The 23,662-nt window shown below is 43.6% G+C and overlaps 2 protein-coding genes across 2 annotated transcripts in view; both read right to left on the reverse strand.

Moving 5' to 3' along the window:
• LOC142466201 (putative cation-transporting ATPase 13A4) overlaps nt 1–2,801 on the reverse strand; it is a 74,319-nt gene extending 71,518 nt beyond the window's left edge. The window contains exon 1 of the mRNA XM_075571081.1: nt 2,661–2,801. Within this exon, the coding sequence (XP_075427196.1) occupies nt 2,661–2,723 (63 nt within the window). The 5' untranslated portion in view covers nt 2,724–2,801. The remainder of the gene's footprint in view (nt 1–2,660) is intronic.
• A 1,794-nt stretch (nt 2,802–4,595) lies between these two features.
• Nucleotides 4,596–23,662, reverse strand: part of LOC142466204 (putative cation-transporting ATPase 13A4) — a 50,177-nt gene continuing 31,110 nt past the window's right edge. Inside the window, exons 24-30 of the mRNA XM_075571089.1 lie at nt 22,358–22,454; nt 21,702–21,774; nt 15,446–15,617; nt 13,530–13,759; nt 12,167–12,255; nt 8,360–8,440; nt 4,596–6,199 (exon numbers count right to left, since the gene is read on the reverse strand). Of these exons, the coding sequence (XP_075427204.1) occupies nt 5,978–6,199; nt 8,360–8,440; nt 12,167–12,255; nt 13,530–13,759; nt 15,446–15,617; nt 21,702–21,774; nt 22,358–22,454 (964 nt within the window). The 3' untranslated portion in view covers nt 4,596–5,977. The remainder of the gene's footprint in view (nt 6,200–8,359; nt 8,441–12,166; nt 12,256–13,529; nt 13,760–15,445; nt 15,618–21,701; nt 21,775–22,357; nt 22,455–23,662) is intronic.

Consider the following 23,662-nt stretch of genomic DNA (forward strand, 5'->3'; position numbering starts at 1 on the left):
CACATATGTAACCTCTGGATGTTATCTCAACTAGACCTTTTTGACAGGTACAGAGTTGAAAAAGTAATTGATGTAGACATTGCATAAACAAGGAGAATGCAATAAAATCCCTTTCCTTATTTCATTTTACAATGAAATAAAAGCAAGTTGCTTGCAATTAAGTAAAAATGTGTTGCAAAAACCATCTTGCTGTTTAATGGTTCGCAGCCCTCTTCTGCAGCCCAGCACTCCTCCGCTCCTGAAGGTCCACTTGGCATCTCACACCGTGTCCTCGCAGTCACATACACACAAATGTACTTTTCTACCTCTGACCTTACACCTGCTGTACAGACTAAAGTTTCTGAATGTCTCTCTGCTATATCATCCTGGATGGCCCTCCACCGACTTAAACTTAACATGGTAAAAACAGAGCTCATACTTCCTCCCAAACCTGCCCTACTACCTCCTTCCACATTACTGTTGGAAGTACTATCATACACCCAGTAGCCCAAGCACGCTGCCTAGGGGTCACACTCTACTCCTCTCTCACATTCTCCTCTCACACTTTCTCCTCACATTCAAAACGTATCTAAAACCTGTCGTTTTTTCCTCCGCAATATTACAAAGATATGTCCTTTCCTCTGTTGCTCAACTGCAAAAACTCTGACTCAGGCCCTCAATCTCTCCTGTCTCGATTACTGTAACCTCCTGCTGTCCATCCTTCTTGCCTCTCACCTGTCTCCCCTACAATCATCCTAAATGCTACTGCCAGAATCGTCTCTCTGACAGGCACCTCATACTGCCTAACTCCCACCCTCCCCATGCAGACACAGATTCAAAATGGCGGCAAGTAAAGGGAAAAGGGTGGGAAATGCAGTATGGTCTAAACCCAAGAAGGAACTAAATACAAGGTTTAATTTTGGATTCATTTACTGCTCATGCATGGAGATCCGGGGTCAGAGTTCAGATTAATCCAACACACAATAGGTCCGTGGGGGTATTATGGGGTGGGGGTCAGGAATCCCTTACTGCCACAATTTGTGTATACGTACATTTATACACATCAAAGGGTTTACAGTAGGTTGGCATTGTTAGAAGTTAACTGTTTATTTAAAATATGACGAATGTTAGACATTGAAACAAGAATTTAGCAAAATGGAAAATATTTACAGCAAAAATCACCAAATACCCTAAATCGAATCATTGACTAAATTCCACCAACAAATTCATGTCTGCATTGCTTTTGTTTGAAATGTCTACTTTCAAAGCCCTATTAATAAGACCCAAATGATCCTCTAATGTTTGAGATGTTATCGTACTTTACTGAATTCTCTGGGAACGGGATTAATTCCCGGTATTATTGTGCCTGGAAATTCAAAGACTCTTTCTGAAGAATCACGTGAAGCAGAATGTGGGTGGGAGGAAAAACCACATGGAGTTCTATTTTCAGCTGAAATATTTTGAGTACTGTGATTAATTCTTTAATGCCAAACGCATAACATTGCATCAGATTACAATATGCAGCAAAAATTGCCCCAGGTTAATGAAGTATAATCTGAAATATATAACATTTATTTTATCAAATCAATAAAATACATTAACAAAGTACTAGGCATCTAGGTACAGTATGTGCAGTGACCGAGTTCTTGCTGTTGTATTAATGTCTTTGTCCATGTGAATCATGGTATCTTAGGTCTCAGTAAACATCAAGTTCGATCTGTTGGTTACAACATGGTCATAAAGCCATATATAAAGCAGTGGTACTGAATGCAGGAGAACCCTACCCCAATCCAAACCACGGTAGGAAAAGTAGCAAAACTAATTGCTCAGCAGTTTTAAATGTTAATGCTAATTTAATGCTATAGAAATACAAATATATATATATATATATATATATATACTTTGTAAAATAGATCCATTAAAAAGTAGTACCAGTGCACTACCAAATATCTCCCACATGGATCACTGGCTATATAAACATCCATATGAAGGAAGCAAAATCCAGTCACACAGGCTTCTGCATAGAACATTTATTCAGCAATAGAACCAACGTTTCGCCTTCCACTCATGTGTCAGCCTTCAACGTGACAAAGACTGCGTGGCAGGCGAAACAGTGGTTCTATTGCTGAATGAATGTTCTATGCAGAAGCCCGTGTGCCTGGATATTGCTTCCGTCGTGTGATTCCCTTGGGATTTCTCAGGACTATCCCTTCCGCCTGTGAGCACCGGCAGGTGATATTATTTTCATAGAGAGGAAACGTGTGCCAGAAAGCCACTCTATTATATCAACATCCATGAGCGGCTCATCCTGACATCCTCTAAGAAATACTCGATAACTCTCATATTATTGGCCGAGTTAAAGTGAGACAGAAGAGTCCAAGTGTCAGTCTAAGAATAAAAATCATACATAATAGTAGGTTTCTGGCCATCAATGCAGAATGCCAAAAAGCACAAGCACGTGGCCTCTTTACAGCAGACCAATAACAACTGCTTTACGCTACATTAACCTCCTTACGTTTCCAATATGGTTGCAGCTATTTGTTTACTTATTACTGCAACAAGATTAAGTATAAGAACAACATAAAGACACGTTAAGCGAACCTAGTGCCAAGTATAGAATGGTGAAGTAGATTTCATAATAACTGCTTGCAATAAACCGTGGCAATGACAGAAACGATTACCATCTCATTCTCCTCGCCTTCGTTGAGCAATGCTTTGTAGCCATCCTCAGTATGTTCCTCCATAGGACAATGGCACCAGTTGCAGAGTCTTGTTGTGAGCTGTTATCCTCTGAGGTTTCACTTCAGAATCTGATCTCTACTTAAAAAGCTTTTGCAGTCTCTCACTAACACACCTTTCCTGGTACTGATGTCATGCTGGGGTGTTGCTATAATCGCGGAAAGAAATCGCTTACATAATATATATTTACTTTGTCATTCTTTTTATCATTTATATTGCAGCAATTGGCATTGTAACAAAAATATCAACTATAAACAAATATATATGTCCTTTGTTAACAGTGAATAATGTATTGCAATGTGTAAAGTGATCTTTACACACACACACACACACACACACACACACACACACACACACACACACACACACACACACACACACACACACACACACACACACTAATTATCCCCTCTCTTTCTGCCTCTATGACCCACCTTAAAACACCTCTTTAACAAAGCGTATGAGCAGCTCCATGGCTGACTCTATGCATCTCAGATGCAGTGACTTTGGCCCCCTGCAGATGCACTTACCAGAACGCCCTCCTACTGTCTCTGTACGTTCTTCCTACCTACCAATTAGATTGTAAGCTCTTCGGGGCAGGGACTCCTTTTCCCATTGTTTTGTCTGAAGCACGTATTCTCATTATGTGTTATATTATTATGTCACATGTATTACTGCTGTGAAGCGCTATGTACCTGAATGATGTTAAATAAATAAAGACATACATACACAATTAAAATAATAATTTTTAAATAATGCTAATAATACGTGCATGTATATTATCCAAAATGTACACAAACATTTAATAGCACCATTCATTTAAGAATTACAGACGTAGTGTGTGACATTGTTCCTCATATAAAGTGTCCCGTCCTGTTATAATGCAGAATATTACACTATATCCCATCAGAGGAGACAGTAACGTCTGCAATATCTGTAGTTACCATTAGGGGGCCGGACACAGTGCAGATTACCAACAGAAATCCAGAGAGTTTGTGTTGCTTTGTGTCTGTCCTATGTATGTATGTATGTGTGTCTGTCCTATGTATGTATGTATGTGTGTCTGTCCTATGTATGTATGTCTTTATTTATATAGCGCCATTAATGTACATAGCGCTTCTCAGCAGTCCTGTGCAGTTTATTTCTTTGTGTAGCTTGGGTTAGTTTGATGCGCTCTTCTGCAGTAATCTGTGTGATTATAGTTATAGTCATTTCATTATTTTGTGTGTTCATTTCATTAATGGATCGGACCCACTCAGAGAGGCTTTGATATTTATTGCCTTTTTCTGGACAATAAAAATTATTTTAGTATCACAAGTGTGAGTCCAGGAAGGATTTTCCCTCAAACCATAACTCGTACACCAGAAAACCCAAATAAACCCCCCTGCTTTTCTTCTGTCAGATACAGATGGATTCTGTTTATCTCTGGAAACATTCACATCTTCTGTCGTCTTTCTATACATATATTTTTGGGGGAATCCTTTGATATTTTATTATTTTTAATACTAGAGAATTATTTTTTCATGAGCTTTTCTTTTTTTTTTGTCCGCTGTAAATAAACATTCATTAACACATAAAAGTATACAGGGGGGCCCCGGGTATACGGCGTGTTCCGTTCCAGGGGCCCGTCGTATAGTGAAAATCGCCAGAAAGCAGATCCGGCATTTTCGCCGTTCTGCGCACGCGCAATTTAAGATCCTCAGGAAGGAAGGATCCAACGCTCCACGGTTTTTAAATAAAGTAAATTTATTGTGCCACACAACGTTTCGACTAATAGGTCTTTCTCAAGTGACTAGGCATCTTAAGATCCAACATGGCGGCCCCTTCTCGGTGCCAGCGGATCACCGAAAAACGGAGCGCCGAGAAGCGGGGCCCTGCTGTGTTCATTTGAATTGATGTTTGTTATGGATTTTCATGGGATCAGTATACATTTTGTAAGTCTATTTTTTTTTTGTCACTTGTTTTTTATTTACATTTTTGAAAAATATAGGGAAAGGGATACAGAAAAAGAGGGGGAATGGGGTGGGTACCATCAATTTAACACCGGGATCCAAAAATACAAAACAATAACGTTGCCAGACATCATAACTCCACCAATTACACAGAAGTACCAAATGTCAGAGAGAGAATACAATCCACAGTCCGCAGTGACTCAAATTCCCCTAATCCCCTTGATGGGCTCCCAAACTGATCGGAATTTCCTTGAGTTATGTCCCACAGAAACTGTTAGTCTTTCCATAGATTGCACCTCATTCACTCTCGAGATAATCTCTTTCCTGGAGGGGGGCTGGACCTTTTTCCAGGCACCTGTGTTTGCGCGTCTTGCTGTGGTCAGGATGTAAGTCTTTTTTTGTATTACAATAAGTGTAATAATATTGTAAATTTCCTGTCAAATTTTGTTAAATATTGTACATTTCCTGCCAAATCATTGACATTATTTGTAATGCCCATTTTATTACATATGGTAGTAATATAAAACCAATGCATACATATTACACATATATACTTCTTATTACTTTCTTAATTTTTTGCATTTATCAAAGATATAATCTAAACACACATCATAGATATTTACTGAAATAATACTGAATACCATAAGAATTCCTACACCCACGCAAATACACACACACACACACACACACACACACACACACACACACACACACACACACACACACACACACACACACACACACACACACACAACCCCTGCAAGCTCAGAACCCAATTTGTACCACTGACACACACCCACACATACACATACACACATACACACACATACACCCACACATACACCCACACACACACACACATACACACACAACCCCTGCAAGCTCAGAACCCAATTTGTACCACTGACACCCACCCACACATATACACACACATACACACACACACACTCACACATACACCCACACACACACACACACACACACACACACACACACACATACACACACAACCCCTGCAAGCTCAGAACACAATTTGTACCACTGACACACACCCACACATACACACACATACACATACACACACACACACACACACACATACACCCACACACACACACACACAACCCCTGCAAGCTCAGAACACAATTTGTACCACTGCCAGCAGGAATATACATTTGCCCCAAGCAGGTGAGAGAGAGCTTTGATGCGAACACATTTCTTGCCATGTATACGTCTGTATATATAGGAGATAAAAGTATAAAGTGAACTTTGCAATACATTTCTGGTCGCACTTGGGGGGAGACTTCCTACTTTTCGGCCTCGCTCGTTTCATACGCTGGGTTGCTATACACTTGTGTTTTATCATTTGCGTGTCTGCTAACTGGTTTTGTGCGGTAAGTCCGGTTCACTGGCGGCCAGTTAGGGTCCCCCTCCACCATGCGGATGGTTTTTCTGTACTGACTTCCTGATCGATACTTGAAACATTTCTTCAGGAACAGCCAAAGTTTTCTGTTCTCGATTATCGCCTCCTGTTAGAAAAATTGGAAACATTTTATATAGATACATAATGATACTCTATATATATATGTATATATGTATGTATGTATGTATGTATATATGTATGTATGTAGGTATGTATGTAGGTAGGTTTATTTGCTTTGCATCTCATCCCAGGCTATGTTTAAAGCAGCATACATTGGCTTAAGGATTTAACCATGTAATGTGGTCTTCAGACTTAGGCTGGGGCCATAGAGGGGGTAGCAGGGCTGAGGCGCGCTGACGCTGAGGGTTAGGGTTAGGCGATTGGGAGGCGGGGGGAGGCAGAGGGAGGCGGGGCAGTGACGTCGCTGGGCCAATCGCCCGCGACGCACCGACGTCAACGTCACGGCGCCGAAGTCACGGCGCCGTGACGTTGATGCTGTTCCGCGCTGATTGGATGTTTTCAGCCGACAGCGCTCTGAAAAACAGTTTGGCTGTCGGCTGAAAAATCCAGCGCCTCAGCACGCCTGCGGACGCTCGCGTGAGCCCCCTCTAAAGACATCCTCATGGAGGATGCAGGGGCTCAGCGCGGAGCGTCCGCAAGGCTCAGCAGGGACGTGCCTTCTATGGACTCAGCCTAAAGGTGGCACTGTGTGCTCATTTGCCTGTCATTTCCCGCGGTCCCTTGCTGCAGTGGAAGTGCTGTATGCTAGGAGATAGTGGTGAGGAGCAGGGTTGCAGACCTGTCTAAGACGTGAATGTGCTCTCAAGTAATATTTTTATATGATATAATATATATATGTGTGTGTGTGTGTGTGTGTGTGTGTGTGTATGTATATGTATATATATATATACACACACACACACACACACACACACACACACACACACACACACACACTGATGTAATAGAAATTATTGCTGCTATAATACAAGCACAAGTTATCACATCTCTATTGAAAACAATTGTAACTTGTGCGTTATCTCTTTACGGCACACTTTATTTTTTGCGTTATCGCTCTTTAACCAACATGTTAACATGTGCAATAATGTCTGCAACGTTCTTTGACTGAGACACCTTAAACCTGACCTGTTGCGGTGTCTTGAGGACTATAGTTGGGAACCTGATGTATACGTTTGTGTGGTCACACTGAACACAAAGCATTATTGTATACAGCCAGTTAGACGTTGCAATGTTTTCCACAAAGCAGCTTTTCATGAATGTAAAAGTATCATTCTATAGTTCTCTCCTACCAAGAGGAAACGGACTTAATAAAATACTATTACTCCAATGTAGAGGTACTGACACCAACCTTACTACAAAGTCTTCTATTCCCCTCGAAATAGCAACAGAAAAACTGCTATTGTAGATGTGTCAAATCTTCACCAGAGTTTGTTAACCCGGCAACATTTTGCATAAATTGTAAGAAAGTTCACCAAGCACTAAAGTCAGTATTCAAGGTTACCTGTCCTTTTTTATGCTGTATGTAAAGCTGAATTCTGGCTAAATGTGGACAAAATTGCAGAAATGTTGCTTATTTTCAAGCAATGTAAATATTTGCAAAAAATTCTTGTAGAATGTGAAATTTAAGGAAAATGCACAAAACAATGTGTGAACCTTTCCAAGACATTGGAGAATCCGGACAGTGTCTCAAAGAAGCCACAAAACAAACACAACATGACAAGACAGGCCTATGTACAACCAATGTTCTGTAATACATATCCTCTCTCATAATACAGCACTGCTTGGCCATGTTCAGGTAACAATGCATCATTCAGCAACTAAAAGGTTAATACCCCCTGTGTATCCCCTTTAAATGTGAAAAGTCTCTTTGAGATAACATTCCTAGCATTAAATAACAGTAACAGCCACTTTAAGCAAGGCCACGGGTGAGTGAGGCCACGGGTGAGCGAGGCCACGAGTGAGCGAGGCCACGGGTGAGCGTGGCTACCAACCACATACTAGAAACATGGGGTGGGGGAATGGCCTAAGAAAATCGCAAAACTCAAGTGAAAGAGATTGTGGCCCTTACTTACTAAGCAGCACTACTCTGTCAGACACTTTGAGCATCGCTTAGTAAATATGTCCCACAATCTTGATTCCCAAACTACAAGCTGCAGTCCCGGGCTCTCTCGTATCTGTATGTAACAATAGACAGGTGTGTCAGACGAACGCGGCGTTCTATTATATGCATATAACAGGTCCTTACTTCCGCTAGGACTGACACCGCAACAGTGATAATGAGTATGACGAGAATGGTGATTCTCCAGGAGGTCGGTGTGCAGACGAGCTGAGAAAGAACAAAGGAAGCAAATGTGACAAATAACATTTGACAGCATATTAACCCCTTCACTTCCGCAATGTGCTGCAGGTCTCTCTGAGACAGGAGGGGAGACATTTACATGTATGTATGTCTTTATTTATAAAGTGCCATTAAAAGACATAGCGCTTCACATTAGTAATACACGTGACAATCATATAAATACCAAATAATACAAATAACACATAATGGGAAGAAGTGCTTCAGACATAAAAGTAACATTTAGGAAGAGGAGTCCCTGCTCCGAAGAGCTTTCAATCTAATTGGTAGGTAGGAAGAACGTACAGAGACAGTAGGAGGGAGTTCTGGTAAGTGTGTCTGCAGGGGGCCAAGCTTTATGTATGAGGTGTATAGTATGAGCCACAGAGCTACTCATATGCTTCTTTAAGCAAGTGTGTTTTGAGTTCGGTCTTAAAGGTGGATAGAGAGGGTGCTAGTCGGGTACTGAGGGGAAGGGCATTCCAGAGGTGTGGGGCAGTAAGTGAGAAAGGTTTAAGGCGGGAGAGGGCTTTAGATACAAAGGGGGTACATGCAGAGCAGCCGTGCTATGAATAATGCTCTGATAATAAACAATCTCCATTTGGTATCATTCTTATTTGTGCAGTTTATCCATTTATGAAGCAAACTCACATGGGCCCATATTAACTAAGCCGCGATAAGACACTTTGGAAGAATCCGTGAAGGGATTGTAAGAAATATTCTGCTGTGCAAAGGTGACTTGTGGCGCCCTTAGTAAATAGAAACTATCATCTCTAAAGACAACGGTATTAACATCAAAAAACAATCCAATGGTATATAGCCTCACTTCCTGAGCAATTTACTGGCAACATGTAGTGTAATTTCACCAAATAGAATCAATCGGGATAATAAGGTATTGTGTTCACTGACCTAATGAAAAGGATTATTATTATTATTATTATTATTATTATGGATCCTAACTGTAAGGATGGGCACATTTTAGAAAACATGCTTGTAGAACCTGTCACTCATCTGTGTTTGTAAATGAAGAACTCGTGTGGGCTCATGGAGGTGGATTCCAGCATTGTCTGCCAAATCATGGGCAGGATTCAGTTATAAGGAAAACAGTGTATTAAACAACACAATCTGGGAGCATCATATGACCGACCTAACGTGCACCAGTTTTTTGATCCCCTCTTTTTTTTTTGTTTCAAATTTTTTATTAGGCAGGTATGACAATACAGAGTATTGGGAATACAAACAATATTTCAGCCTAATACACATTTTTAATTTTCTTAACTGGGGAGAGGAGAGAAAAGACTCAACGTCCCCCTGACCTTACCTGGTCTACCGGGGCGGCGCGAGTTTAGAAACAGAGAGGGAGTAGAGAGGGGGTGGGGGGGGGGGTGGGGAGGATGTAATGGGGAGAGGTCTTGTTCCCCGACTCCTTGGTAACTCTGGTTTGGGCCTTAGTATTGGTTATTCTTCTGATCTGTTAGGGGGCGTTTCGCCGTAGGAGCACCATATGGGTTTGCCAGGGGTCCCAAATATTATTGAATGAGGTAGAAGACCTCTTAAGGAAGGCAGACAATCTCTCCATCTTCATTACTTCCTGCACCCTTCTTATTATTGTTTGTTTTGAGGGGGGAGACACTTTCTTCCAGGCGGCAGCCACCGCACATCTAGCCGCCGTAAGGATGAAGGAGACTAATTTTCCTGTTGGACGGTCCAGGTAGTCTAAGGGCCTGGCCAACAGGTAGGTCAGCGGGTCAATGGGTATTGCGAGGTCTGTCACCTCTTCTATTAATTTTTGTGTCGTTTCCCAATATTTCTGAATTTCCGGACATGTCCACCAAATGTGGGTCATGTCCCCCTTTTGACCGCAGCCTCTCCAACATAGATCGGATGCCAGGGGGTATATTTGATTTATTCTAACTGGGGTAAGATACCAGCGAAACAATATTTTGTATATGTTTTCTTTGATTGTGGTACATATGGAAGTTCCTGAGGCATTTACCCAAATACTTTCCCAATCCTCTCGGTCTATAACTATATCCAATTCTGCTGCCCAATGCAGCATATAGTCATGTGTGGGGGCTTCTGTGGCCCTCTCTAGCTCCGCACAGATTTGTGTTATTAGACCTTTCTGGTGAGCTGTTTCTCTACAGAGCCGCTCAAAACCTGTGAGAGGGGGAAATTCCAATGTTGGGGATAGTGTTTGAATAAAGTGCCGAATTTGTAAGTACTTGAACACGTTCAGTCCTGCAATTTCATACTTGGTTTGTAAGTTTTGGTAGCTCAGGAACTCCCCTAGGCTCAAGAGGTCGGCAATCGCCTTGATGTTTTTGGCTTGGAATTGGTCAAATTGTCTGGGCTCACAGCCAGGTGGGAATTTCGGATTTTTATGAATTGGTATAAGTTGGGATTGAGGTGTTGTGAGCTTGTATTTGAGTTTGCTTTTCGTCCAGGTCTCCCATGTGTGTCTCATTGGGCCTAATTTAAATTTGCTATTCTGCATGTCCTCCCTGCTCAGGGACCAAAGGCAGGCCGGCAGTGAAGGCGTCCCGGCATATTGTGTTTCTATATCCAGCCAACAATATTGATTTGGGTTTGCGTTCCAGACTATCACCTGCCGCAATTGGGCGGCCAGGTAGTATTTTGTGATGTCTGGGACTCCCAGTCCTCCTCTCCCCCTTGAGGCCAAGAGAACCGTTCTGGGGACTCTAGGTTTTTTTCCTTGCCAAATGAAGTGGAAGATTAATTTTTGGATATTTTTCAATTCCGAGCCAGGGATGTGGATCGGAAGAGTCTGGAAGTAGTATAATAATCTAGGGAGTATGTTCATTTTAACCGAGTATCATTCTCCCGATCCATGATATTTGGTATCCTCCTCATTTTTCCAAATCTTGTTTGATTTTATGGAACAAGGTTGGATAGTTATGTTGATATAAGGATTGGTAGGTCCTCGATATCTTAACCCCCAAGTATTTGATACACGTGGAACTCCAACGGTAATTAAAGTTTAGTTTGAGGAGTTTCACCTCTGGCTCTGGCAGACTTAAGTTCAGGGCTTCTGATTTGTCACTGTTTATTTTATATCCTGAGATTTTTCCAAAATCCCGGAGTTCTTTTTGAAGGTTGGGTAGGGAGATTTGGGGTTTAGAGAGGGTTAGTATGACATCATCTGCGAATAGGGAAATTTTATGCTGCCTGTTTCCAATGATCCCCTCTTTTTTTAAGGATGGAAAGCAGGGGGTCCCCAGAGTTGTACCACGCTATATTCAGGTCTGGGAATCCCCTGGTTCCAAGATTCTTACCGGTCAAGCTACTGACATTAAGCCCCCTCCAGAGGAAACAAAATGGCAGGTTAAATCTCCCGTGTCACATGGGCCAATAGGAAGCCACAACGTCATCCGTTCCGCTTTCCTATTGGCCCACATGACACAGGAGACTTTAGAAATAGGAAGTAACAATGGTAACTTTCCTGGTGAGTATCTCTGGATTCTGGAGGTCCTTGGAGCTAGAAATAACACGGAACAGCTCTGAGGAGCCACGAGTTCCCCTCCATTACAGAAAGGGGTTCACATGGAATTATTTGCTGCTTTAATACTGTTTAGTAATGAAACCAGCAAATTGGTCCAAATTGGTCACCAATGCATCATCGTCTTTTGATTTTATCGGCATCCCACTCATTGGCCCATTATCATGGAAGTAAAATGAATACAATGACTTGCTTACCTCCATCACATTGTATATGTTCTCAATGTCAGCAAACAACAGGAAAATACAAACTCCGAGCTGAGCCACCAGCACAGAACTGAATATATCTGCAGGAAGACAATGGGGGTTATTCATTAACCCGTAATAGTGCCGATCAGGGCACTATTGCACTCTATAATAATACTTCTAAGTTTGAAACCTTTAATTATGGGGGTGGGGGGGGGGCGGCTGTAGGCCCCATCTCCAGTCAGTTTAAATATCATCCTACTAATTTCGCCTCTGGCTGCCGATCCGTGTTCTCCACCCTCTCCTCCTCCATCTGAACCAATCTCTAACCTAGAGAGGGCCTTCTTCAGGTCTAACCCATACGCACCCCCAGGACAAAGTCAATTCCCATCCAACTTGTCTCATTCATCCTCAGCCTGCCGTAGGCAGCACATACAAATCTTAGTTTAGTGACCAGCAGTATCGCAGTTAAATAAACAACCCACAATGGGCTAGAACCTCAGAAGTCCATTCAATTCTTAATAACGATACGTTAACTTAGGTTAATGTGTCAAGTGCTAACGAGGCTCTTCAAAGCTTAATAACGATGTGTTAAGTGCTATATTCAGCCGTAACGAGCCTTCGCATTATTATAACGAACGTTAGTGCTAATGTTATGGAGAAGAGGCGTTCCCTCTAACAGCGCCGATCCCCAAAGCGCCCTTGTAGTTACCGCAGGGATTTAACGTAACATTTACTCATATCCAGACCCCGGAGTGGGCCTGTTACGGGGTCTTGATAAGTGTAAGACCACAGTTAGGTGTGATTTAACCATCATTACCATTAACTATTATCGTTATTTACAGGGATCTTTTCCTCTCCTGTCTCTTGTTTTACTTTAATTAAACACTTATTAAGGGACTGGATGGAAGTAACGCCGCCTGTGGGCGAGACGGGGTTAACACCATGTTATTTGAAGCTAACGCAAGGCAGCGCTAACTTAATATGGCATTAAGCGTACGCTATTGTGATAACTAACGAGCGTTGTATTTATCTTTGAGGATACACATTAATCTCTGGGAAACTATAACGGACGTCACCTATTTAAGTAACTTCACGTAAGTAGCGCAGATTTAATGGACTTCTGAGGATCTGCCTCAATGAGGCCTACAATAAAACCTTCTGTTTCTTAACAGTAACTTCCGTCCCGAAGGGATCCGTAACACATTACAAAGCATTCTGGGAGTGGGGGGATTACATGCTACTTCTCAGCTTTCCTTTCTTTGTGGTGCCTATTCCTATTAGGTGAGAAGTGGTGTAATTGTTGAACAATGAGGTATTAACTCCCAGTCATCGTCGTATTAAGGCATAGGATATTTTGACCCACGATACTTACAGTTGGTATATATAGGTTGTCGAAATGGCTTGCCCTTGGAAAACACAAATGCTGCTATTATGCAGTGAATTGTAGTCAGGGGCCACAGGGTCGTGGTCTCATAACTTTTATGGCTGATGTTCACGTTATATGTGGAGTTCCCACGTCCCGGTGAATATGTCCTGCTGGTGTTGGTACTGAGCGTTGTGTACGTGGCGGAGATCAGACTTTCATTCCCGGAGACACATGCACTGAAAAAGGAAAGTATAAACGTGCTCTTAACATTTATTCCATGCTTTTTTTCAATATATTTGTATTCACATTTTTCTCACACTACATTTGTTTATATTGTAAGAATATTACAATACAGCTAAACAGCCTAATATACCATATTGAACCACACATCATTTTGTCTCATCTTCCTGTGTAAAGCAATGTATTTCTACACCGCTGCCCAACATAAAGGTCCACATCTTTCTATTAACAACTTCACAATTGAGATATTTTGTAGTACTTAATGTTTGCTTAAATATGTAACACACACATAGAAACTCAAACATGTCAGCAACGTAATCACTTCTAATAAATATCTAAGGAGCATGTTATATCTATTGTAGGTGGTTACTGTTCTTCTCTATTATCCAACCATTACTGCAGATAAAACTGATGTAATTGCAAATGTTAATATCTGGATGTTATTTCAATCTCATGTTTTTAAAGGTGCATTCCATGTACACACTAGAATCCTACAGAGGAACATTGCGAAGAATCCTGCAAGTGGGACAGATTCCATTCCAGATCCAACGGACTTTGCACTTCAAGGTGCCAAGAAATTCTGCTAAGCTCTTTGTGATGGGAATGAATTATTATTCTGCTAAGTACAGGACTCAGAGGCACTAAACATATCTATATAAGAATAAAACACAGAAGCATCTGAAAAGCTGAGACACGGAATAAATGATGAGCAGTGGGAAGATAAAGACAGCCTTATGCCACGTACATAGTACTGGCGTGTGCGCGCGACCGCGTGTGTGGCTTCACGCACACCTGTACTTGTTGCTATCTGTGTCCTGCAGGGTTGCGTGACGGGGGGCATGGCGAGGGCGTTCCTGTGGTTCAGCGGTTCGCCCTAATTGGCTGAACCGCACACGTGACCGGGCCTTCGCACGGCAAATTCAAACCAGTTTGTCGCGTGAAGTAGCGGTCGCCCCTTCCCGCTCGTGCACGCACAATCTATGCACAAGCGCACTGGCATCCATTTGTCATATTCGGTGCTTGCGATGTCGGATCTACTATGGACGCAGCCATTGGCCGCGTCCAGACTGATCGCACGCATGAGCTGCGCAATTATATACATTATGGGTAATTTGATTGTGTATAGTGTGGGCGCACACGTGCACGTGAGCGTGAGCGTTACCCAGAGAGCAGCTTGAGGAGACAAATTATTTTGTATTTTCCGCATGACGGCCAAGTCACGTGAGCGGTTAGCCCAAAGAGGGCAAACCCGCTACGTGACGTCACTGCCACACCCCCAGAAATGCCCCACCTGCCCTCCCCCAGGCATGCAACAGCACATTTCTACATGGCCAGGAACTGCCCCAGCTTTACCAGGGCGTGACATCACAGCGCTCGAGAGCGAGCGTGCGCGCATTCAGCATGGACGAGGCCTTTACGGTGGTCGAGCGATGGGGCACGATGGTGGGTTAATCTTTCAGGTGTTACATTAGGTGGCATGGTTATTTAGGATCATAGTCTTACATATGCTGCATCATTACAAAAGCGTAGGGAGAGGATGTTCTAATGAGTACCATATGCTATAGGGAAAGACAGAAGCTAAAGAGGAAGTAGGTGAGAAATCAATAAAGCATGAAATTCAGGATATAGCAGCAACTCCACGCCTTCTAATGACTGGGCTATAGCTATAGATCGTGTTTTACCTGGAAGGATTCATGGAATACCACGGCTGCTGCTGGACCACAGCAAAGCCATAGACCTGTATGACCAGCGTAAACAGGACATGAACAACCACTGAGAGCAAGAGAGGTGGGGAGATCAGCTGTGCCGGGGGTCTGTAGGGAGCCAGTTTGGGGTACGCATGGTTCAAACTCACTGAAAGAATAAAGGTGTGGGATTAAATACACTGAAAGTAACAAGCTTGGAGAATAGCCGCTTATTTAGCAGCGGGTAAGGACGGGCATGTGTGTGTGTATTTAGCAGCGGGTAAGGACGGGCGTGTGTGTGTGTATTTAGCAGCGGGTAAGGACGGGCGTGTGTGTGTGTATTTAGCAGCGGGTAAGGACGGGCGTGTGTGTGTGTATTTAGCAGCGGGTAAGGACGGGCGTGTTTGTGTGTATTCAGCAGCGGGTAAGGACGGGCGTGTGTGTGTGTATTTAGCAGCGGGTAAGGACGGGCGTGTGTGTGTATTTAGCAGCGGGTAAGGACGGGCGTGTGTGTGTGTATTTAGCAGCGGGTAAGGACGGGCGTGTGTGTGTGTATTCAGCAGCAGGTAAGGACGGGCGTGCTTGTGTGTATTTAGCAGCGGGTAAGGACGGGCGTGTGTGTGTGTATTCAGCAGCGGGTAAGGACGGGCGTGTGTGTGTGTATTCAGCAGCGGGTAAGGACGGGCGTGTGTGTGTGTATTTAGCAGCGGGTAAGGACGGGTGTGTGTGTGTATTCAGCAGCGGGTAAGGACGGGCGTGTTTGTGTGTATTTAGCAGCGGGTAAGGACGGGCGTGTGTGTGTGTATTCAGCAGCGGGTAAGGACGGGCGTGTGTGTGTGTATTCAGCAGCGGGTAAGGACGGGCGTGTTTGTGTGTTCGGACCCGAACTTCCCACATTTAGTATTTCATTTAATCTCCGAGTTTAAGAATTCTAAACATTGGAAAACAAATCCAGGCAAATACCCAAGAAAAGCTCAACCGCCGACGCTTTATATTTTGTTGATACAGAATAGTTCTCCAATGTAGGAAAAAGGAGCTGTCCATCAGAACAAGCCGAGAAACGTAATACACAGAGAATAATTTACTCATAAATCATTCCCTGCGTATAAATCCACACAAACATAGACGTGCAGGTGAGTAAGTGTATACGGATATAAAACTACCACAAATGAAGAATAACATCTAATACTGATCCACCAAACTCCATGATGGGCAGAAAGCCATCGCTGATAGTGACTGGTACTTGCTGATAGTGACCGGTACTCGCTGTTAGTGACCGGTACTCGCTGCTAGTGACCGGTACTCGCTGCTAGTGACCGGTACTCGCTGCTAGTGACCAGTACTCGCTGCTAGTGACCGGTACTCGCTGTTAGTGACCGGTACTCGCTGATAGTGACCGGTACTTGCTGATAGTGACCGGTACTCGCTGCTAGTAACCGGTACTTGCTGATAGTGACCGGTACTTGCTGCTAGTGACCGGTACTTGCTGATAGTGACCGGTACTTGCTGCTAGTAACCGGTACTTGCTGATAGTGACCGGTACTTGCTGCTAGTAACCGGTACTTGCTGATAGTGACCGGTACTTGCTGCTAGTGACCGGTACTTGCTGATAGTGACCGGTACTTGCTGCTAGTAACCGGTACTTGCTGATAGTGACCGGTACTCGCTGCTAGTAACCGGTACTCGCTGATAGTGACCGGTACTTGCTGCTAGTGACCGGTACTTGCTGCTAGTGACCGGTACTTGCTGCTAGTAACCGGTACTTGCTGCTAGTGACCGGTACTCGCTGATAGTGACCGGAACTTGCTGCTAGTGACCGGTACTTGCTGCTAGTGACCGGTACTTGCTGCTAGTGACCGGTACTTGCTGATAGTGACCGGTACTTGCTGCTAGTGACCGGTACTCGCTGCTAGTAACCGGTACTTGCTGATAGTGACCGGTACTTGCTGATAGTGACCGGTACTTGCTGCTAGTGACCGGTATTTGCTGCTAGTGACTGGTACTTGCTGATAGTGACCGGTACTCGCTGATAGTGACCGGTACTTGCTGATAGTGACCGGTACTTGCTGCTAGTGACCGGTACTTGCTGATAGTGACCGGTACTTGCTGATAGTGACCGGTACTTGCTGATAGTGACCGGTACTTGCTGCTAGTGACCGGTACTTGCTGCTAGTGACTGGTACTTGCTGATAGTGACCGGTACTCGCTGCTAGTGACCGGTACTTGCTGCTAGTGACCGGTACTTGCTGCTAGTGACTGGTACTTGCTGATAGTGACCGGTACTCGCTGCTAGTGACCGGTACTTGCTGCTAGTGACCGGTACTCGCTGCTAGTGACCGGAACTTGCTGCTAGTGACCGGTACTTGCTGCTAGTGACCGGTACTTGCTGCTAGTGACTGGTACTTGCTGCTAGTGACCGGTACTTGCTGCTAGTGACCGGTACTCGCTGATAGTGACCGGTACTCGCTGCTAGTGACCGGTACTCGCTGCTAGTGACCGGTACTCGCTACTAGTGACCGGTACTTGCTGCTAGTGACCGGTACTTGCTGCTAGTGACCGGTACTTGCTGCTAGTGACCGGTACTCGCTGCTAGTTACCGGTACTCGCTGATAGTGACCGGTACTTGCTGCTAGTGACTGGTACTTGCTGCTAGTGACCGGTACTTGCTGCTAGTGACCGGAACTTGCTGCTAGTGACCGGTACTTGCTGCTAGTGACCGGTACTTGCTGCTAGTGACTGGTACTTGCTGATAGTGACCGGTACTTGCTGCTAGTGACCGGTAATTGCTGCTAGTGACCGGTACTCGCTGCTAGTGACCGGTACTTGCTGCTAGTGACCGGTACTTGCTGATAGTGACCGGTACTTGCTGCTAGTGACCGGTACTTGCTGCTAGTGACCGGTAATTGCTGATAGTGACCGGTACTTGCTGCTAGTGACCGGTAATTGCTGCTAGTAACCGGTACTCGCTGCTAGTGACCGGTACTCGCTGCTAGTGACCGGTACTTGCTGATAGTGACCGGTACTCGCTGCTAGTGACCGGTACTTGCTGATAGTGACCGGTACTTGCTGCTAGTGACCGGTAATTGCTGCTAGTAACCGGTACTCGCTGCTAGTGACCGGTACTCGCTGCTAGTGACCGGTACTTGCTGATAGTGACCGGTACTTGCTGCTAGTGACCGGTACTTGCTGCTAGTGACTGGTACTTGCTGATAGTGACCGGTACTTGCTGCTAGTGACCGGTAATTGCTGCTAGTAACCGGTACTCGCTGCTAGTGACCGGTACTCGCTGCTAGTGACCGGTACTTGCTGATAGTGACTGGTACTTGCTGCTAGTAACCGGTACTCGCTGCTAGTAACCGGTACTCGCTGATAGTGACCGGTACTTGCTGCTAGTGACCGGTACTTGCTGCTAGTGACCGGAACTTGCTGCTAGTGACCGGTACTTGCTGCTAGTGACCGGTACTTGCTGCTAGTGACCGGTACTTGCTGCTAGTGACCGGTACTCGCTGCTAGTAACCGGTACTTGCTGATAGTGACCAGTACTTGCTGCTAGTGACCGGTACTTGCTGCTAGTGACCGGTACTCGCTGCTAGTAACCGGTACTTGCTGATAGTGACCGGTACTCGCTGCTAGTGACCGGTAATTGCTGCTAGTGACCGGTACTCGCTGCTAGTGACCGGTACTCGCTGCTAGTGACCGGTAATTTCTGTTAGTGACCGGTACTTGCTGCTAGTGACCGGTACTCGCTGCTAGTAACCTGTACTTGCTGCTAGTGACCGGTACTTGCTGCTAGTGACCGGTACTCGCTGCTAGAGACCGGTACTTGCTGCTAGTGACTGGTACTTGCTGCTAGTGACCGGTACTCGCTGATAGTGACTGGTACTTGCTGCTAGTGACCGGTACTCGCTGCTAGAGACCGGTACTTGCTGCTAGTGACTGGTACTTGCTGCTAGTGACCGGTACTCGCTGATAGTGACCGGTACTTGCTGCTAGTGACCGGTACTTGCTGCTAGTGACCGGAACTTGCTGCTAGGGACCGGTACTCGCTGCTAGTAACCTGTACTTGCTGCTAGTGACCGGTACTTGCTGCTAGTGACCGGTACTCGCTGCTAGTGACCGGTAATTGCTGCTAGTGACCGGTAATTGCTGCTAGTGACCGGTAATTGCTGCTAGTGACCGGTACTTGCTGATAGTGACCGGTACTCGCTGCTAGTGACCGGTACTCGCTGCTAGTGACCGGTAATTGCTGCTAGTGACCGGTACTTGCTGCTAGTGACCGGTACTCGCTGCTAGTAACCTGTACTTGCTGCTAGTGACCGGTACTTGCTGATAGTGACTGGTACTTGCTGCTAGTGACCGGTACTCGCTGCTAGTAACCGGTACTTGCTGATAGTGACCGGTACTCGCTGCTAGTGACTGGTACTTGCTGCTAGTGACCGGTACTTGCTGCTAGTGACCGGTACTTGCTGCTAGTGACCGGTACTCGCTGCTAGTGACCGGTACTCGCTGCTAGTGACCGGTAATTGCTGCTGCTATTCGCTTGTGCCCCTGATTTTGCAGCCGAAACAAACTCCTTCAGAACCCATTTATTCTCATTTTTTCCAACGTTGGAGTGCTGAGAACTATTCTTTATCTATATACAGCAGTTTAATACAGGGGCGAGGGGTCCCTCCTGGTTCTGCAGGCACCCCTACACTTCGTTTAGTTGTTATACTGATTACTAGGGGGGCGCTCTGACACTTTTATAGTTTATTTATTTTATTTTTTCAGAAAATGGTCAAACTTAAACAAACACAAAAAAACACTGCAAGCTTTGGTGAAAAGTTAGAAAGAATTCAAGCAAGTTTTCTCCAAATTGTTTGTTTGTTTTTAAACCAACTAATCGAGTTTTGCAAAAACCAATACACAATATTATTTTAGAATCAAAACAGCATTGATAGTGTAACCCCTTATTTACCAGCATCGGATGTATTTTTGGACTAAAAATAAATAAACAATGATAATGACATTAGCCTGTTATCAGTATAACAAGAATAACAATGATTGTGCATAATTATGTAAATAAACAATCTTTCTGTCCTAATCATGTTTGTTGTTGCAAATAACAGTAGAAACTTTAAATGTTAATTATTAACAAAAAATGTATTCCTGTTCACATTCAATATTCAAAAAGGCAAGGGACCATTATGTTCTAGAAAAATAATGATTCTAGAATTAAGACAACGGTGCTGACTCTATAAACTCCTATTAATTTAAATTAGATTAGTAATTTATAGACTCAGCCATAAAGTAAAAAGCTAGCTTCCATAAACCCCTCATAATAATCAGTATTATTACTTGTTACTGGTAGCATCAAACTATGTCTAGATGAAACAATACTCAATTTACATTTACAAATATTCCATTTCAGTCACACGTGCAGCATATTTAGGAGAGAATTTACCATTGCTTCCTGTTTGTCTTGAGTGTTAATTTAATTGCAGATATCTACAAGAGATAATTTATGACAAGTAATGTGTGTTGCTTCTTGTTGTGCTATGATCTCTATGTATCAAAGGGTTAATTCCATTGCAAAGTCGTTATTTTGTAGCAACTCGCACTGAAATATACCCGCGCCAAGCAGCGCCTGCGCATGAATCTAACGGGCGATTTCCAGGTATGTCTGCGCCTACCTGCGGAGAGGTGAGGGGGTTACGGAGTGTGTGGGCGGAGTTAGGGGAGGAGTTACATTTGCATATGAGCAGGTCAATGTATTAAAACATGTGCAGCTTGCGTTACATTTCTTGGTGTTCTTGCGTTGGTTTTCGCATCACTTTATCGGTGGCGCAAGTCTTTTTCTTCCTTTTTTAGCGCTAAATACTAGTGCAGTGTGTGACAAATTCTACAACAGTAGCAAGACACTTAATAAATATGTCACATTTCAGACAGAAAATAATGGTATTTATTTTACAAAACTGCATCAGCACAAACGTACTGCACCTTTATACATAGAGGCCAATTAATTAATTGTGTTTTGGATTATAAAGTCACTAGATGGCATCACACACCGCGAATCATTCCCCTAAATGATCTATGAGGTATTTACATTTATGATGGTTGTATTTCCTATGAAGGATTGCCAAACATGGATTTTAACTCTATAGTGGCTTTGTAAGGATCCCTTGGGAAGAAGGTATAATCATGTTTGTTATATGAGGTTCATGGCAGACATATTGTACAGTAAGGTGACACAATGTAACCCTTTGCTCCTTACTTGTTAAGCAGACTAAGATGGTGACAGCCACGTCCTGAACAAGCAGCTGATAGTTCGATAGGATATTTACTTGCTAAAAGAAGAACAAAAAAGTTGAGATTTTCAGAGGACATGAGATTATTAAACATTACAATAACACGTATTATCGTTCGTTTTAATGGAGCCGCGTGAAATCTGGGAGTATCGCGCCAGCTTTGCGTTAATGGGAGCAGTAATGGCGGATATATCTATAACCCTATTGATGGTACATTTACTTTGGTAATATGTAGGATTTTGGGTGACTGGATCACAACTGAATAACAATACGTATTATGTATCATACCCCAGCATATAAAATACAGACTGCACAATATCTTTTCTTAATCCCATTCTGTTTAAAGTACAAGCTTTTGCAGCAGAGGGGAGTGCCACGGTGCTATGGGGCACAGAGTAACACTACTTTTATTTACTAACAGTTCCACTTTCTTTTTAAAGATCAAAGTATTTTGTTCATAAAAAGGTCATCTCATATTCTGTCTATTTTTGGGTAAATATATCACTTGAAGCTTTGTTTACAATTTCTTAGGATCCTGCACAGTACCACTACTCTTTAAAGACGCTTTGCGGTTAATGCCAAACGTTCTATGAAACATAATGAACATTAAAATGAACTTTACCCAATAGAGCAGCAACAAAGACACGAACTGGATCATGGCGTACAGAGTCATGTACTTAAACACGCAGAAGGACGTGACCAGCGCCGCTCTCCCCTCTCTGGGGGGGAAACAGACAAGGAGGGTATGATATGAACTACAAGTTAATGCACAAAGCTCTGTTATTGACTTAATGAGGCATTAACTTAAATTAACACATTGTTAGGTGCCAATGTTATCTTAAAAAGACTACACAAATAAGATTAATAACTGACGTTGTTTTTGCATATAATTAGCAATGTAGATTGGAGTTAAAGCAGCAAAACGTAAATCTTATATGGATTTATTTAAATAAATCAGTTCTGTAGTATCAGATAATACTGTATTTTATTATTATTATAATTATAATTATTACGCTCTTAATGCCATTTTGAATTAATTTTATAGCATCCTTTGATTTCTATAGCAGGTTTTAGCCCACCTCCCAAGCAGTGCAAGATCTTTGCAACAAGTTCCCAGCAGTTTGAGCTGCAAACTGCAAAAATTGATGTTACTGTAGAGGATACATTGTAGCTCCTGAGTTACACTGACTGAAGCAGCCATTATGTTAGGCACACAAGCAGGATTTTTACAGATTGAGAAAAGGAGCACCAAATGATTGCTAGCTTAGGTAAGAATGTAGAATTATACATTGCCACATGCGTTACATATATAAATAAGAAAAATAATCACGATGGGGAATGCAGTATTGCTGCTTGGTTCGTTGCTGGTTTTGTTAACATGACGTGGTGTATCGGTAACAGTGACAAGGTACAGGTTCCCCAGGCACTCCTCAGTAATGCTGCACTCAGGAAAAGGCCGTCCAGGGTGGGCCAATAAAGGTGTATGGAGCATGGAAGAGGAGGACACAAAGGGACGTAATCACAGCATTTACTAGCCAAGAAGAACCCAATGTTTCGGTGCCATATACTACCTATACCAGCCCGCACCTGGATAAAGCTTCACCTTGGCATGTTGTAACCAAAACATCGGCTTCTTTTTGGGTAGAAATGCTGTGATTCAGTCACTTTGTGTCCTCCTCTTCATTGCTTGTATTGGTCACTCACAGCACAAATCTCGATCCCTGCAGCTTGTGCTCTGGGTAAATCACTGGGGGGGGGGGTGCCTCTGGGGGGGGTGCCTCAGGGGGGGGGGGGTGCCTCAGGGGGGGTTATCTCTATGAGCCTCGAGCACCACAACTAAGACTGTACATTGTAGGACAAGGATTCCTTTCACTTTCCAAGAGCGCACGGCAGCACTAAATAAGAAAATGTCCATCAAATGTTGTCC

Source organism: Ascaphus truei, chromosome 14 (assembly GCF_040206685.1).
Source record: "Ascaphus truei isolate aAscTru1 chromosome 14, aAscTru1.hap1, whole genome shotgun sequence".
Classification (NCBI taxonomy): Eukaryota; Metazoa; Chordata; class Amphibia; order Anura; family Ascaphidae; genus Ascaphus; species Ascaphus truei.